Below are 18,750 nucleotides of genomic sequence, written 5' to 3' on the forward strand. Positions count from 1 at the left end.
CGGATTCAATAAGGACAAGTTGGTGACTTTCAATTAAAAAATATTCTCAGCGATGTTTTTGATGTTATTTTGACAAATTTGGGTCAAAGTTATCAAAGGTACCAGGCTTATAATTGTATACGCCAGACGCGCGTTTCGTCTACATATATAAGACTCATAAATGACGCTCAAATCAAAATAGTAAGAAAGCCAAAACAAGTTCAAAGTTGAAAAGCATTGAGGACCCGAAATTCAAAAAAGTTGTTCCAAACAAGACTTAGGTTAGGCAGCCCCAAAACCAGGTTCAACCCACCATTTTTTCCTTTAAAAATGTCCTGTACCAAGTCAGGAATATGGCCATTGTTATATTATAGTTCGTTTCTGTGTGTTTTACATTTTAACGTTGTATTTCCGTTATGTCGTTTGTTTTGTCTTATTTTTTGTGTGACTTCACATTACTATAAGACGTGTCACGGTACTTATCTATCCCAAATTCATGTATTTGGTTTTGATGTTATATTTGTTATTCACATAGGATTTTGTCTAATGCTTAGTCCGTTTCTGTGTGTGTGTGTGTTACATTTTAATGTTGTGTCGTTGTTCTCCTCTTATATTTAATGCGTTTCCCTCAGTTTTAGTTTGTTACCCCGATTTTGTTTTTTGTCCATGGATTTATGAGTTTTGAACAGCGGTATACTACTGTTGCCTTTATTTAGGTTATATATACCTTGGATAAGAAAATCCTTAGTATTTCGAATTATTCATACTTTTGCAAACGGTACATTTATAAAAATTACCATATAATTGATCTTCATGTTAATGGCGAAGTGCTGACTACTGGGCTGGTGATACTAAATGCTTACAACGGAATATGATTTCAAAATTCCACTTTTGTTAGATCTTGAAACAAAAGGAATCGGTTTTGATTTTTTTTTCTATATCATGAATAATGCCCCTTTAATAGTACTTGGCATGCTTAAATATTGTAAAAGTAATGTGCTGTCTAAGCTGTCAATTTTTATTCAAAAGGTAGAACAGATGCTTGTTTAGTTTAAAACTGTATTAAATAAACAAAGACTTATTTCTGAAGATGAATAATTTAAAAATGTATACTGTTTGTATTATGAACTATGTTGTAATTAATATTGTGTATAATGGGGGCGGGGGCTAAAATATTATAATATGCTTCTGTTACGCAGTCTTCTGAGGCTGAGTTTTCTTTAATAAACTTTGAAACTATGAAGTAGAACGGATAAACAGCTAATGTCAACCTGGTCAAGGTCCTTACAAATGTATCAGATCAAATACAGTTTCATATTATATTATCAAAACTGTTAGTTACTATATATAATAAGTTTGTTCGCGTAAGTCTGAAATGTAAATTTGTTTAGGCGTGTTTACATAAATACGTGTCACATACACAAGTGACAAGACAAATATGTGTAAATCGGGGCCAGAATAAAACCTACCCAAATCGTTTCCTGTATCTTATTTTTAAGTCACTGTTAATAGCCACCTTCATATCGTCTGGTCTACTTGACCTACTTAAAGTCTGATTATATAATACATGTTTATCTTAACTGATATACTCTTCTATAAATACTACACTATCAATTCAGAATTTTACAATTCAAAGAAATATAACTATTTAGGACGAGAATGTGCAGGTCATGTACTATATATGAACCGTTTTCAGTTTGCACTAGTCAGACATTCTGACCGAGATATTAACGTTCTACTTACATTGTAAGTAAAGTCAGCTGTAAGACACATGACCGTCATGGTAATAAAATTTTGATTGTGATCCTATCTTATTTTGTTTTATATCTACTGAAATTGACCATTACGCTAGCATAAACATAACATTATTAAAACAATTATCAAACTCAAAGGTACATTCAAAAAGAGGAAATCAGTGGCGGATCCAAAACTTTTTATAAAAAGGGGCCGCTGACTGACCTAAGGGGGGCCGTTCCAGTCATGCTTCAGTGATAATGTTTCCCACAAAATGGATCCGCCTATGGAAATCTGTAATACTTGACAAAACAAAAGAAAACAAATACAAACGCACGACTTTATCTATCAAAGGTGCAAATGGATAACAAATGAAGCAAGGTATGGTTCAAACCTTTGTTTTATAGCTTTCTAACCTCTTACTTGTAGGACGATTGTGTATAGTTCAGTGATATCCAAGCACAAATTTGGTGTGAAAGCAAAATAGACAATCTGTGGATTCATTCGTTGGATACCAATTTTTGTGGATTTCGTGGGAACAGGTGAACCGTGATTTCAAATGTTCAACGAATAACATATTTTCAAAAGGCCTTATATACAGAGATTGGCAAAACCACAAAATCAAATATCAACGAATATGCAGGTTTTCAGCAATCCACGAAAACTGATACCCAAGAAAATAAATGAATCCAGAGTAATTGTGGACATCCAGTACTCGAGAAGAGCACAATCCCGTGAGACCAACTAAGTATTTACTATTAGACCGTAGATGACATTATTTTCAATCTATTTTTTATACTGTTGATCCCATTGTTTCAAATCGGCGAACGTGTTATAAAATATTATGACATGCATAGTGAAGAGAGCTGCTTCCGACTTTACTTCATAATTTTACATATTCCTTGACTTACTTACGCAGTTTATAAAGGTGAATGCGGACTTTTTGATTTTACGTCTGGAGAAGAAGAATACACGCCTGGTGTCTTCTAGGAGTTTTTACAGTATCTCAAAAGTACTTCTAAACTGTAATGAAGTACTTGATTCATTTGTCGTTACTAAAGCAAGACACTATTTGTTGTTTCTAAGCTTCTGTTTTTAAATTAGATTTCGAAAACTAATATCACGTTCATACGAACTTCAACTCAGACATACCCTTTAGAACATAATTGCAATGTAATGTTGAAATTTGAAAATAAAATAAAACAATCATTTGTCTTTTAGGATACGTAAATCAATAGTTTTCATAAATGGTCATTTTGATTTTAAAATTGTTCTAAAATGTCTGAACAATAAAGGCAACAGCAGTATACCGCTGTTCAAACTCATAAATCCATGGACAAAAAACAAAATCGGGGTAACAAACTAAAACTGACGGAAACGCATAAATATAAGAGGAGAACAACGACACAACACTACAATGTAACTAACACACACAGAAACGGACCAAGCATCAGACAAAATCCCACGAGAATAACAAATATAACATCAAACACATTCTGTTTCGTTTAGAATTAAAGTTGTTTTACAAATACTTTGTCCTGAAACAATTCCAGCAACGTTCGTCACTTTTCAGACAAAACAAATAAATATTGTTGCTTTGTAAATTAATAATTGACTGACTAAATTTTCGGGATCTTAGGGAGCTACCATTTGATTTTAAAGGTGGGGGGGGGGGGGGGGGGGGGGGCTAGGATGAAATTTGAAAAAAATAGGCAGGAAAGGAGTTCTGAGTAAAAAAAAAGGCAGGATGAGACACTTGGAAAAAAAAAGGCAGGATGACCCCCCCCCCCCCCCCTATAAAAATCAAATGGTAGCTCCCTTAGTTGACACCAAGCGAAAATACCGATAACTAATGAAAAATACCCATGGCAGTTACAAATAGACCTAGGAAAACCATAACATATAAGACACTTTGGTCTTTATAGAGCATGCGCACTCTTCTGCATTTAAAGCTGTATTGGGCTTCAGTGTTAGCAATTATAAGTTTATATGCAGTTTACTATTCTTCATTTATTCGAAAGTTATTGCCGAATCTTTTGTAGACGAAACCCACAAAATGCTGAGCCTGAAGAGTGTAGCCATATTAAAGAATACTACAAATTACCGAAATGAAGCAAACAAGTTTCTGAAGAGAATTTAATTGGATTGCTATATCGCGTTTTTAAAGTCGCATTATTTTACAATCCTTCTCACGAGTTCGTATTTGTTAACTTTTTTTAAATAAATGCAGAATTTCTGAAAATGTTGAAGTACTTGTTCTAGAATCAGATGACTTCTACTTGTATTATTGATTGTGTATCTAATAACGAGATATTAGAGAATCCAATTAAGATAAACAAAAACATTTTTGCCATGCTTCTATAATACATTTTTTTACTTGAGAAGGGGAATATATGTTTTGTATCTTGAAGCATTTGTTTATCATCTAGAAGTACTTTTTAATGAAGAAACAATGTATATAAATAACTTAAGTCAAATAAATGACGTAACCAATGACGTAATCTATTTGATGGCAAACGACCATTTCTATTAATTTTTCGGTCTGAGCAGTGTTAATTAAAACAGAACGTACATACTTTCTATAGACTTCGATTCTTTAAATTCATTCAACTCAATGACTATGATGACATAGCATCAAAACTAATGGAAACAAACTACTCACTAATACGTATTAGAATAAGATTCATAGCGAGAAAAAATACCTATGTTAACATATCAGACATCAATGGAGGACTTGATTTGATTTGATTTGCGCTGTTTTAACGCCACTTTTAAGCACTGCACTAAGGCTATTTCGTGGCGGTCAGTTTTTATTGGTGGAGGAAACCGGAGTGGACGGAGAAAACCACCGACAGTCCTAGTCAATTAAGATTGGAGTCGAGTGCACCCGCACGAGCGGGGTTCAAACTCACAACCTCAGTGTTGACTGGCTAGTGATTACAGTAGTTACCTCTTAGACCACTCGGCCACCGAGGCCCCAATGGAGGACTAAAAATCGGTACGTGTTAAAAAGTAGATTGAACAGTTTTGTGGTGTACGTCTCTTAACCAAACATTGGCCAACTTTGGTATCAAATAGATTGAAGGTTGCTTGCTTAACCTCTTGTGCCAATTTTTTCTTGAATATTCAATTTAACAATACATACACTATGCAAGTTGGTCTATGTAAGTCAGGAAGCGAAAAAATTGTAAAGCCACTAAAAAAGGGTATCTTCGTAAGGTGACAGAAATTTTGCCTTGCAACACACCACCCATAGAGCACCCACAGGGTTGGTGTGTTGGTCCTTTTAAGCCTAATTGTTCTAAGCACCGTATAAAAAACTCCAAATTTAGGCTAATGTTCAGTGTTGTCGTTTTTAATTGTGGTTCATAAGTGTTTCCTTTTTTTTGATTTTATATAGATAACACCGTTGGTTTTCGCGTTTGAATGGTTTTACGCTAGTCATTTTATGACCCTATACAGCTTTCTTTTCGTTATGTGCCAATGCTTCGCGCTAAAGACCGTACTTTGACTTGTAATGGTTTACTTTTACAAATCGTGACTTGGATGGAGAGCTGATTTAAGCCTATCGGTCAATATTCGAACGGGATCTTCATTGGTCAGTGTGCCTTAATATAAATTATCAGGAGGATGTTTTAGGTATAAACAAACAAACATGTGACTTTGAATTTCTAAACAGGTGTTTGCATAACTAACATTTATCAAGGCAAAGCGCACGACTAGTGAACACTATAAAGCATATGAGACATATCAACATTACAACATAGCCATTTAAAAGCCTTTACATTCTACATTATATCACGAGCTAGTAATAAAATTAGCTATTTCAAATTTCCTCCGCAACCGTTATTAAATTGATTTATATATATATATCATAAAAATGTGCTGTAAACCGTTATTGTACACTTAGTAAACAAATTAATTTCATCTCCACATAAATGGCCATTTTCTCGCATGCTGAGAAATTGGCTGTTTTAATGCCTTAAACATGTTAAAAGAATTTTTTTGATCCATTTTAGTATACTAGTAAGGTAAAAACATTAAATTTTGAAGGTTGTGTGTGTCCAATCTGGCTAACATTTTGTTTTCAATATTCAAATGTCATGATATTTATATTCTATATAAAATATCTTGGATTAATGATCAACTAAACAGAAATGACCTTTAAACGACAAATTCTCGAAAATAACACATACGATTAAAAAAATAATATACATGAGACAACGTTTCACCAAAATTATGGTAACAGCCATTTCTAAGATAATAACACAACGAAAAAATCACAGTGGCACGGCAGCATTAGACGAAACGAGCGTCTGGCGTAAATACAAAATTAAATCCTCGTATCTATGATGAATTTATATACGGTAACAATAATCTGAGGTGTACTGTTATCGGGCCTTAGGAATACGTTAGTTGTTGTTTTCATATGTTACTTGCTTTCATTTTGTACCTTCTCTATGTTGCTGCATTCAAAAACATTTGTCCAACAGGACTATTTATGTTTTTCATAAATGTCCATTTGGTATTTTGGTATCCTTCGCCTCTCTTTTATCATGTTAAGATATTTAGTACGATGTTTTATTTGCTTTTATTATAACCACAAAGGATGCTATGCTATTGGGTTTTTGTTCAGAGCAATGAACGTTACGTTGAAATAATTAGTGACACAGCTGGTACATTCTACTTTTAGCTTTTATCCTACTTAATTCATAGTGCTTCTATAGTCAATCATGAGAAGATAATTAAACTGACTCTACCTAATTTATAATTTCCTTGCCTGACTTAAGCAAACATTATTAAAATGTTTCATGAACAATAAACTTAAGTTACGTTACATATTGGGTTTAATCACGATTAACGAGTAATATATGATGGTTATGAAAGATGCTTTGTAAAACTGAAACACTCAAGAGAAATATGAGGGTTTATCATTAATTTCTTAAAATGTCCTGTACCAAGTCAAGAATATAAAATTTGTTATCAAATAGAACATGTCTATATATGTTGGTGTTTGTTTTATACTGTAGTAGTTCAGTTTTTCTGTTGTTCCGTTGTTTTCCTCTCATTGTTGATGTGTTTCCCTCGGTTTTGGTTTGTGACCCGGATTTGTTTTCGCTTAATCGTTTGATGACTATTGAACAGCGGTTTACTACTGTTGCTTTTATTCAAGATTTCAAAACATCAAGAAGAAAACGAAGGAAAGCAATTCCACTTAAAAGAAACAATACATAATGTTTCATTAAACAAAGTGTGTCAGGCTTTCTGTACATCAACTGTCTAGTCATGCGCATCTGAACTAATCCAACAAGTGAAACTGCGAGCTACTGCTCACTGATGATACCCCCGCCGCAAGTGGATAATATTAAAGTGTAAAAATATGCAAGTGTTCGGTAAACAGGAAGTTGTCAAGTGATGAATCTGAAAACGCATCACACGGTATGGCTGACATATATAAATGTTGATACCAAATTACAGAAAGGGTGGATGTGTAGTTCCTGAGAAAAATGTGACGAAAGTTTCATGGGACGGACTGACTGACGGACGGACGGACTGACGGACGGACTGACAGACAGAGGTAAAACAGTATACCCCCCTTTTATAAAGCGGGGGTATAATTATCATGATAAGGAAAATGATAAAAAGGGTAAATTAACAGACGAATATTCCCATATCTAAAAACCTAAGACCAAGCAAACATCTGCTTTTTCGAGAAACAGAATTATCGGATCGGTCAACTCATTCGTGATGGAATCGTTATACTTTCGTATTGTTAATTTTAGTCGTTTTTGTGACTTTTGAACATCGGTATACTACTGTTGCCTTTATTCTTATAAAACTGTAAGATAAGCTTATGCGTTACAATATCTAATGAGGTCGGTATCTCGTTAACATTGTCGTGTGTGCCGCATCAACAATGATATGTTAACACCATAGTATGATGTATACGATATGTTACTACTAAAATATCTAATACACTGTAAACAGGGAAGTTTAAAATCAGTTGACTGAAAGTCACGTGTCAAATATCATAAATGAAAGTCGTATTTTGTAAAGGAGGGGCGAAAATTACGAGAAGAGCAGTCAAACTCATAGAAAGAAAAGAAACCGACAACGCCATAAAAAGAAAAAGACCAACACACAAATAAAAGTACACAAGACACAACATAGAAAACTAAAGACTGAGCAACACGAACCCCACAAAAAACTGTGGGTGATCTCGGGTGCTCCGGATGGGTAAGCAGATCGATAAAATATACTTGTCCAAACAACCGTTTGTCCCATTCATCTTTTATTGTATAACAACATATACTTCATTGACTTACCTACATACATAGGCGATGAACTAGCAGGCACACTATCATCAAGGAGTGCTACCCCAACTATGTACAATGTGGTACCACCTACTCCGTGTAAAGCTTGCCCCAATAAAAACACATATAAATAGTTTTGTAAATCTGAATTTGTTGTGCACTGTGGTACTATGGATGGATCTGAAAAGAGAATAATAAAATGTTATACTTATATGCAAAGAAAAAAGCAAAACAACAAAAATACCGAACTCCACAGAAAATTCAAATTGTAAAGTATGTACCAAAAGGCAAAATAAAAAATGGAAAACGAATGGAAAGTTACCAAAATTCTAAGTAATTGAGTTGGTGTCAACTGTACTGATCATGGCTTAGTATGAGTGTTGCAAGATTTTCAAATATGGAATATGTCACAAGAATATGATTATGATTAATGTACAATGGAGTACCAGCTTATCCTAGTTAGACGGGATATACGTCTTTTATGGAACTTTTAACAATATTTCTACCGGTACCTTAGAAGAGCAATATTACTTTGATGATGACAAACATAAACTATTCATCAATTTTTTTTAATAAAATGTCACTAAATCTTGTGTTGTTTTCGCAATTGGCGATCAGATGAAATCCGTCGTAATTAATAATAAAATCATATGATAATCACCGTTCGATTGTTCACCTTAGTCAGCAAAGACTCTCAGATCTCAGGTTTCTTAATTATTATTTATAACTGTTGATGTAAATGTCCTTTGGTTTTGTGAGTCTTTGTTTACTCCTTGGTTTTGATTGTTATTGTCTCTAATTCCGTTTACAGAATACGCAATACAGTATATAGAAATTTCAAAAGCACACAGGAAATCTTTGATCGTTTGATAAATATGATTACAAAACGGGGGAGATACTAGTACCACGAGATCAATCAAAACCATAAGGCGAAAAAAAAGCCGACAGTACCATAGTCAAAGAGTTTCTATAAGCTAAAGGTAACATATGATGATAAAAAAGAAGAACTATTAAAAATATCGAACTAAAATGTAAATTCACATCGTGGAAGTCCATAAAAAAAAAATCAACTCTTGATTACATCAATCAACGTACGAAAACGGAAAACAACTGTCATTTTACGCGCAAATACGACTTTGTTTAGTTGGGCCATACTTAAAATAATGTGTGATAATAGTTTCCTCTGTGAGAATTAGAAAGGCTTTATTTTTATTATTAACATTTTTGTTAACTTAGGTGAATATTGGGAAATCTGATATATTTTTCCCCAAAATAGGAACAAATTCGCTTTTTTTTTTAAACAAGATCTAGTTTTTGAACACTCCTTGTTTCAATACTATATTTTGTCGAGCCAAATGTCAATACGGGCAATTTAATCGAAGAAATTTGTTATAAGTACTGTTTTGTTCTTTTTTCGAAATCAATGTTCAGACATTTTCATTATTTGCTTTTATAAATACCAATTACAACTTAGAACTTAACGGTGAATTGTCTATCGATATCAGTTTTATAAATACCAATTACAACTTAGAATTTAACGGTGAATTGTCTATCGATATCAGTTTTGTAACATACTGAACTCACTCGGTGAATCTATTTTAAAATTAAATAATTGACAAAAAACAGAATTCTCATCGCTTTTCGCTTGTTACATTTCTAAGGCTATATTTTCCATAAAGTTTTGACGTTGCTTTACTTCTTTTGTTGGTAAAATAGTATATTTTTTTTTAGAAACATTTATACGATTTCATAAAGTCAATTTAACTCATATATTTGTTATGTGAACCATGAAACCATATTTACAGGCCGATAAAATCTGATTCAAATCCGATATTGGTGTCGTTGATGAAGAGTAATTTTTTTTTTTGCTGAAATAGATAGTCATACTATAAGGAGCAATGCACTTAAGGTTTGTAGTTATATTTGTCAACGATGCATTAGACCCTTGGTTTTCCCGTTTGAATGGTTTTACACTAGTAATATTTTAGGGCCCTTAATAGCTTGTTGTTCGCTGTGAGTCAAAGCTCCGTTTTGAAGACCGTAGCTTGACCTATAATGGTTTACTTTTATAAATTGTTACTTAGATGAAGAGCTGTCTCATTGGCACTCATACCACATCTTCCTATATCAATATGATAGAAATGTAAATTCATTTCTTTTTACAAATGCACATATACATGTATGCCAAAATGGGATTGACCGCATATTTAAAATTAACAAAATAACACATGATAAAAGTTAGTACAAAATGGGTTTCTGCTAAATTGTCTTCGGTTAACCATGTTTGACGAATTGTTATAAGAAATTGAAAATGTATTTAAAATTTTTGCCTTAATTCCAATGTTAAAGAAAGAGAAAAAGTATAAAGTATATTGTACATTGTATTTGTTTCATAATTTAAATTTTAACAACTTAAATTCTTAAATTTTATCACACTTCGTCATTACTTTTCTTATTGGCCATTATGGACTACAATCTAATATTTGATTAGTAATGATGACAGTGATGTCATTATCTATCAGACGTAAACCAATAAGGCAAATTAGTAAAATAGCTTCTGGAGAAAGAAACCATCGGAAATGACAAATCTAATTACGATAAAAGGAGGCCAGAACGAGGCCTGATCTGAAGAACATCAAAAGAAAGATGACGATGATTTACGGAGGCTGAGGAACAATCTATTTTATAAGTAGATGTCGTCAAATTACATTGTGTTTCATGGAGTATAATGCAGGAACAATGAAAGTTTGTTTCTTTCCTTTTCAGATTATATATGTCATCAATATTTTAATGATAGAAGGAGCATATATGAATCTAACGATCATGTAGAATGTGCCACAGTAGATATATATATATATATATATAAACTTGGCATATATTATTGCTTAAATACGAGTTACTTGTCTCTGTTATATATTTGTTTTATTGACAGTCATACCAAATGTACATTGATTGCTTGGTTAGTGTTTAATGCCACTTTCGGTACTATTGTGCTATTTATTAGCGGTCAGTTTTTATAGGTGGAGGAAGCAAGAGTGCCCGTAGAGATCCACCGGTCATCGGTAGGACAACCCTACTAAAAACTAATTGGAGTCGCGCGCACCTGCCATGTGCGGGATTCGATATCATAGCCACTGTGTTGATTGAAACACATTTAATATATAGAAATGACATGTAGATGCTTTAATACCAGTCACTTGGTCTCTGAAAGGATGATCGTTTCATCATTTATTTATTGTCAATCATCCGTGTAGCCGTTAAAGTAGGAATGACTGTAAACGCTGATGAATAACTGACAGGTAATCAATTACGGTAATCGAGCCCTGTTAGCATTACTTCTAGAGCATCTGAGATCACCCCCAGCGAGCCCTGTTAGCATCACTTCTAGAGCATCTGAGATCACCCCCAGCGAGCCCTGTTAGCATCACTTCTAGAGCATCTGAGATCACCCCCAGCGAGTCCTGTTAGCATCACTTCTAGAGCATCTGAGATCACCCCCAGCGAGCCCTGTGAGCATCACTTCTAGATCATCTGAGATCACCCCCAGAAATGGTAGGGTTGATAGCATGATGCTCAGCCTTAAATTGTCTATGTTGTGTTTTGTGTACTATCGTTTGTTTATGTATTCGTCTTTTTTTAGCCATGGCGCTGTCAGTTTATTTTTGACATATGAATTGGAATGGTATCTTTAGCTTCTCTTTTTTTGTAGAGCCCTGTATATTTTAAACCCTAAAGCCAACAAACCTTGTAAAATACATTTCTCATCAAACTTCTTTACAAATTGGTTAGGTCCAGTAATATGTCAAATATATAATTTATAAAATCAAACCTTTGCATTTTTCAGCGGAGTTCTGTCCCCACTGGTAAGGCCCCGTAGTGAAATGTGGAAGCGCCATCATGAAAGAACCAATTGACATAACAATTGCTGCACATGCTATCAATCTGGGCTTGTTTCTACCAGATCCGAAGTAGCTTATTACAATGCCCAGAATGGCAGCTGAAACGTCGTAGGCACTTGAAATAGTTCCAACCCTTGAACTTGGAAGTTCAAACCTTCTCTCGATTGTCGAAGTGTTAACATTATTAATACCATTAACAACAAAACCTAAAAAAAAAAAAAAAGAAAATAGTAGTTATTAATAAACTCATCATAGATACCAAGATGAAATTTTGTTTTGCGCCGAAAGACTCCCCAGTGACGCTCGAATAAAAAAAAGTTAAAATGTAACAAAACCAATCATTATTTATAACCATGTATGTAGTTGAACCAAGTATTGTAATGAATTGCTAAAATAAAACAGTAGCTTTTAACAAAAAGTATAATCGAATTAAGTAAATTTTTAATTCTTTACTTTTCCGTGGTTTTTTTTTAAATTTATTTATTAAACGGTATATATAGATGTTGCATTTTGGTTTGTCCTTATAATAATCTATAGTTGTTTACACTTAATTCCTTTACAGCAGATTTCATTGAGTGTGTAGCGAAAGGTAATATGTTTGGTTAGCTTGCTTGTTAGCTGAACCGTGAAGTTATTATTAGGTCAGGTATACTACCCTCCTTTCAAAGTAGCATAGTCCAACAGACAGACAGATTAGTTATCTATCGGACTTGTCTATTCTTAGTGTAGGGTAGTTTACCTAACCTAAAATGACTTCACGGTTCAGCTAACAAGCAAGCTAACAAAAGATATTACCTTTGGCTACACACTCAATGGAATCTGCTGTAATTTTTGGTTGATAATTGTCTTACTGACATTTTTACTACATCTTTATATACTTTGATACTGTAACTTTCAAAGATTTGTAAAAGGGCTAAGTATGTCTAATTTAAAAATAAAACATCAGTTTTCCTTGTATTGTAATGAAAAAATCACTTGTATACTCTATAAATTTAAGAAAAACGTGATTGCTTGATTTATAACGTCACTGCCAGACCAGTTGGATAGTTCCTGGCGGTCAGTTTTGATTGCAAGGGGAGACCGGAATGCTCGGAAAGAACCACTGACCTTCGGCAGGATAACTGACAATCCGTGTTAATTTAGATTAGATTCATGCACACCTCCGGTGCTGGGTTCGAACTCGCAACTTCGGCGATGACCGGCTACTGATACAGCAGTTGAACTACTTATACTACAGGTCACCGTGACTCCCTTAAAGATTTTCACCATGTTTATATATATAACAATTTCAACGTACCTTGCACCATAGAAAGACAACAAAGGAAAAATAACAATGATTTAGGATTGTTCCAGTATTGTAACCAGTCTGGGGAATATGTAAAATATCCACATCGTATGGCAGGATCGGATAAGGATGAACTTCTTTCACTTTCTGGTCGCTCTAAATATGCTTCTTCCAATTTGTCCAAACCAATGCCATTTTGTTTGGTATTTTCCTCTTGCATGCTGTCTGGTGAAATATCGTATCCCGCAGTTAATGGAAGAAGTTCTACGATTGGGTCGTCGATGTCCTCACCATAACACCCATCATCTGGTTCTCTTTTAGTCTGTAACAAAAATGAATATGATGTTTTAATTAGAATTTGTTTACAGACGCAAATTTCGACAGATTTAACTAGATCCTGATTACAATGAAAATAGCACTTCATAAATTTCGTGCGTTCGAAGTGCTTTTCTGTCTTATTTCTTATTTTACCTTCATACAGAACTTTCAGACCTAAGCATTTGAAAGAGGGTAGGAATTTCAACTAAAATATAAGGGTGTTAATAGTGGTACACATAGTCTTGCACAGGGTATCTAATTAACCATCAAAAAGTTATTTGTATGGGTCCTGTGTCTTGCAAACAGCATTACTATTTCCTTTTAAGAGGCATCGGACTTAAAGCCACCCTTCTGGTCAAAGTTGGTATATTTGCATCCGACATACAAAGATGTACCCCTTTTTACCAAGGATTTTACTACCAAATAGGGAGAGTTCAGAGATTGCCACATTTCTAAACCATAGACAATGCTTTGGGTTTCGGAAATTAAAGTCATCCCGTATGTCATAAAGTTCAGTTCTCGACCGACCTTTATTCCAAATTTGCAGGTGGAAGTCAAGATATGCAAGAAGCCGAAAGTGTGGTATTCGTTATTTCAATTTCAATGGGATTGATGCAATCAACATTAATGTCAAAGGATTGGTGTTACAATCGTGAAAAAATGAATGTATCATTTCTATCAATGACAAATGAAGCAATACTTGTTACATTTTAAATGAATAATTGATTTGTTTAAGTTGTCCATAATTGAAAACATTAACGTGACAAACAAACAAAAAATAGCTCTATTGATATCATAGACAAAACATTAGCAAAACAATGTTGAGATCAATATATCGCGGAGCCACTCCTATAAAATAGCTATCAAAAGTACCAGGATTATCATTTAATACGCCAGACGCGCGTTTCATCTACATCAGACTCATCAGTGACGCTCTTATAAAAACAGTTAAAAAGCCAAATAAGTACAAAGTTGAAGAGCATAGAGGACCCAAAATTCCAAACAATTGTGCCAAATACGGCTAAGGTAATCTATTCCTGGGATAAGAAAATCCTTAGTTTTTCCAAAAATTCAAAGTTTTGACAACAGGAAATTTATAAAAATGACTATATAATTGATATTCATGTCAACACAAAAGTGCTGACTACTGGGCTGGTGATACCGTCGGGGACGAAACGTCCACCAGCAGTGGCATCGACCCAGTGGTGTGAAATAGTTATTAACATAAACATTTTCCAAGAACTATTCCTATTATGGTATATTATACATAGGCTGTAATGACGACTACTTCACGGTTGTATACTAGTTTATAAATCATGTCAATTATGTTCAAATAATAACACTAATATCAATGAATATTAAGTATAATTATTTTATATTTAGCATAGTTAAAATACTTGAACGTGATTTTGGGATTTCGATTGTTTTTCTTTTGTATAGCTCTGATCTGTGTATTCACTGCGTCTATATCGCAGTGATATTTGTAATACACATGCATTGGATACTGAGGTTCCACAACAAATTGAATGACATACAATAAACAATAATAATCAGGATCACTTATCAATTATTTATATTCAGAGAAACGTGTGTTTCATCCTGTAAAAATAATAACTCTAATACCTTTTACTATATAGTAGATAGTTTGTATGATTGTTCGTTTCTTTATTTACGAACATAAAATATGCATACCCAAAGAAAAAGTCTGAAAACTGTTGGAAATTGTTGCATTTCTATTAAAAATAGATATAAGAAGATGAGTTATGAGTGTGTGTTTCTATACAAAAACAAATCACGACTTGTCCGGAATCGCAGTCAAGGATAACACTTATTTTAGAATTCTCTAAATACGACTGATAACCAAGGGTCAATCAATTTCCCAGATAATATTATTTTAATATTAATAATGTTAGCCTTGCAAAAATCATCTATGGGCCATCCAAGGAGTTGAAGCAATGGTTCGTTATTGATCGGAGAGCTAGACCCTTTCACTGACTGCATGTCAATCGTATTTTCTCATGTCCATTTTTTAACCAGACGTGGCTGCGTATTTATACATCTTGCACAGCTTAATGTTTTTTCTTTTTCGTTTTTGGCCATGGCGTTGTCAGTTCATTTTCGATTTATGAGTTTGACTGTCCCTTTTGTATCTTTCGTCCCTCTTTTTAACGACCACCTCTTAGTTTGAAAGGAATCGGGAATTGTAACCCTCCGACTGAGAAACTGAATTTAATGTGTATATCCCTGGGTGCCCTCGGGTGTGGACTATATTTATTTCTTATTCATGTATGCTCTTTGGTTTATCTTTCGTGCATACGGTACAATCTCAATCCACCTGGTTCTAGATAAAAGCTTGAAACTCAGATTATTGCAATAGGAAGAAACTTTCAAAATAACATTGATTTATAAAGGTCAAAACAAGAAAGCAAGTGTATTGACCTAATGCATGTGACAAGTATCAGTCTGTCTGAAGTAGCTAGTTTAATTATCAACGCCCTGGGAGGAAATATATCATTTTGAATATTTTTACGTATAAAGCATATTTATTTTAGTGCTAAATCAATTCTTGGTAATGAAAAGCTTTAATTTTTGTTATTGTGTGGAAATAGCTAACAGAGGGTCAACAACATTTGTTGTATATGACAATTAAACGGTTATATATCCAGGTTCAATCATGGAACAATTAAACCAACTAATCTGTTTCTTTTTAGCTAAATAAACTTATCATAGATACCAGGATTGAAATTTTGAATTTGCGCCAGACGCGCGTTTCATCTACAACAGACTCATCAGTGACGCTCGTTTCAAAAATACGTTTAAAAGGCAAAAAAAACGCACGACGTTGAATAGCATTGAGGACCAACAAACCTTTAAAGTTTTGCCAAATACAGCGTAGGTAAAATATATGGATACAGTGATTGATTGTTGTTTGCTTAACTTATTAATAACGTCCAGTGGCAAATATTTCATGCATATTCAGGACGAAGACAAATTAACATTAAATACAATAGATATATTATGTAATAGAACCGTCCAGAATTAAGGTCGGAGGAATTTAGACTGCCACTGGAAATGAAGATATAGTGAATATGGATAAAAAATTATTCCTTGCAACAGGTCACCTACAAGATCTAATGTCCCCATTCCAACCGAACGTAAAAGATATAGACACACGAGGTGCATCTTCTACATGTTCTTACAAGTAAACACAATATATTTATGTGTATTTACTGCTAATATCTGAACACATAGCTCATCTTTATATCGCGTATACATGTTTCAACACATGAAGTGTATAATAAACCATATATACTATTCAATATAGAGATGCGTTTAAAAGAGAGGCGAAAGATACAAAACTGAAAGTGATATTCAAACTCATGGGTCGAAAAAAAAATGAAAACACCATGACTCATAAGAAAAAAGACAAACAGACAACTATACAAAAAACACAACACACAACATATACAACTGAAGACTGAGCAACACGAACCCCACAAAAAACAGGGATTGATCTCATGTGCTCAAGAATATAGTTTAAACTATATTTCAACAAGTAAACGGTATATTCCTTCTTTGTATATAAAAGAGCTATAGGCGATGCATCTACTATAAACGTTTTCATCAAGTAAACCATATATTTGTGTATCTGAACATATAGTTGTACATCTACTACTTCTTCGAAAAACATGTCAAAAAAATAAACAGTTCCAAATGAGCGTGATTATGATTAATCATGCTTATAAATGGATATGGAAGCAATCATTTAATTTTAAGAATCTAACCATGTGTTTTGGGGACGCAAAATCATTATTTTAGAAGTTAACATGGTTTTTATACGGTGAAGCTTTCTCAGCAATCATTTAATTTTATGAAGTTAACAATGTGTTTTGGAGACGCAAAATCATTATTTTAGAAGTTTACATGGGTTTTATACGATGAAGCTTTCTCGGGTAAGGTTATTTATTTTATTTGGTACATTGCTAATATGGGAACCAGGTACACGATAGATAACATGATCCGCCAATGTCTTGCATTCCTATATATATACAATGCGTTCGTCTCAGCATGATCGGAAAATATTAACCAGTCAAACCCATTCGGCAATCCTCGGTCAAATCCACTACTCTCCTTCTATAGTTAGATGTGGGTACGGAATCGGCCGAGTTGAGACGAATGCATTCAAACCATATATGTAAGATGTGGATACGGAATCGGCCGAGTTGAGACGAATGCATTCAAACCATATATGTTAGATGTGGGTACGGAATCGGCCGAGTTGAGACGAATGCAGTCAAACCATAATGTAAGATGTGGGTACGGAATCGGCCGAGTTGAGACGAATGCATTCAAACCATATATGTAAGATGTGGGTACGGAATCGGCCGAGTTGAGACGAATGCAGTCAAACCATAATGTAAGATGTGGATACGGAATCGGCCGAGTTGAGACGAATGCATTCAAACCATATATGTTAGATGTAGGTACGGAATCGGCCGAGTTGAGACGAATGCAGTCAAACCATATATGTAAGATGTGGATACGGAATCGGCCGAGTTGAGACGAATGCATTCAAACCATAATGTAAGATGTGGGTACGGAATCGGCCGAGTTGAGACGAATGCAGTCAAACCATATATGTTAGATGTGGGTACGGAATCGGCCGAGTTGAGACGAATGCAGTCAAACCATATATGTTAGATGTGGGTACGGAATCGGCCGAGTTGAGACGAATGCAGTCAAACCATATATGTTAGATGTAGGTACGGAATCGGCCGAGTTGAGACGAATGCATTCAAACCATATATGTAAGATGTGGATACGGAATCGGCCGAGTTGAGACGAATGCAGTCAAACCATATATGTTAGATGTGGGTACGGAATCGGCCGAGTTGAGACGAATGCAGTCAAACCATAATGTAAGATGTGGATACGGAATCGGCCGAGTTGAGACGAATGCAGTCAAACCATATATGTTAGATGTGGGTACGGAATCGGCCGAGTTGAGACGAATGCAGTCAAACCATATATGTTAGATGTAGGTACGGAATCGGCCGGGTTGAGACGAATGAAGTCAAACTATATATGTTAGATGTAGGTACGGAATCGGCCGGGTTGAGACGAATGAAGTCAAACTATATATGTTAGATGTGGGTACGGAATCAGCCGAGTTGAGACGAATGCAGTCAAACCATACATTTGTTCTCACGAACTGATGGCA

General features: G+C 34.4%; 1 protein-coding gene across 9 annotated transcripts in view; it reads right to left on the reverse strand.

Moving 5' to 3' along the window:
- The window catches only part of LOC139498976 (solute carrier organic anion transporter family member 4C1-like), an 87,947-nt gene that overhangs the window by 10,773 nt on the left and 58,424 nt on the right, over positions 1-18,750 (reverse strand). For all 9 annotated transcript variants that reach the window (XR_011658060.1, XR_011658061.1, XM_071287616.1 and 6 more), the window contains 3 exons: positions 13,224-13,533; positions 11,857-12,132; positions 8,040-8,207 (listed from right to left, as the gene is read on the reverse strand). Coding sequence is in view for 7 of the 9 variants with exons in the window: in XM_071287614.1 (XP_071143715.1) it covers positions 8,040-8,207; positions 11,857-12,132; positions 13,224-13,533 (754 nt within the window). In the remaining 2 variants the exon portion in view is untranslated. The remainder of the gene's footprint in view (positions 1-8,039; positions 8,208-11,856; positions 12,133-13,223; positions 13,534-18,750) is intronic.

This window comes from Mytilus edulis, chromosome 12 (genome assembly GCF_963676685.1).
Source record: "Mytilus edulis chromosome 12, xbMytEdul2.2, whole genome shotgun sequence".
In the NCBI taxonomy this organism is placed as follows: Eukaryota; Metazoa; Mollusca; class Bivalvia; order Mytilida; family Mytilidae; genus Mytilus; species Mytilus edulis.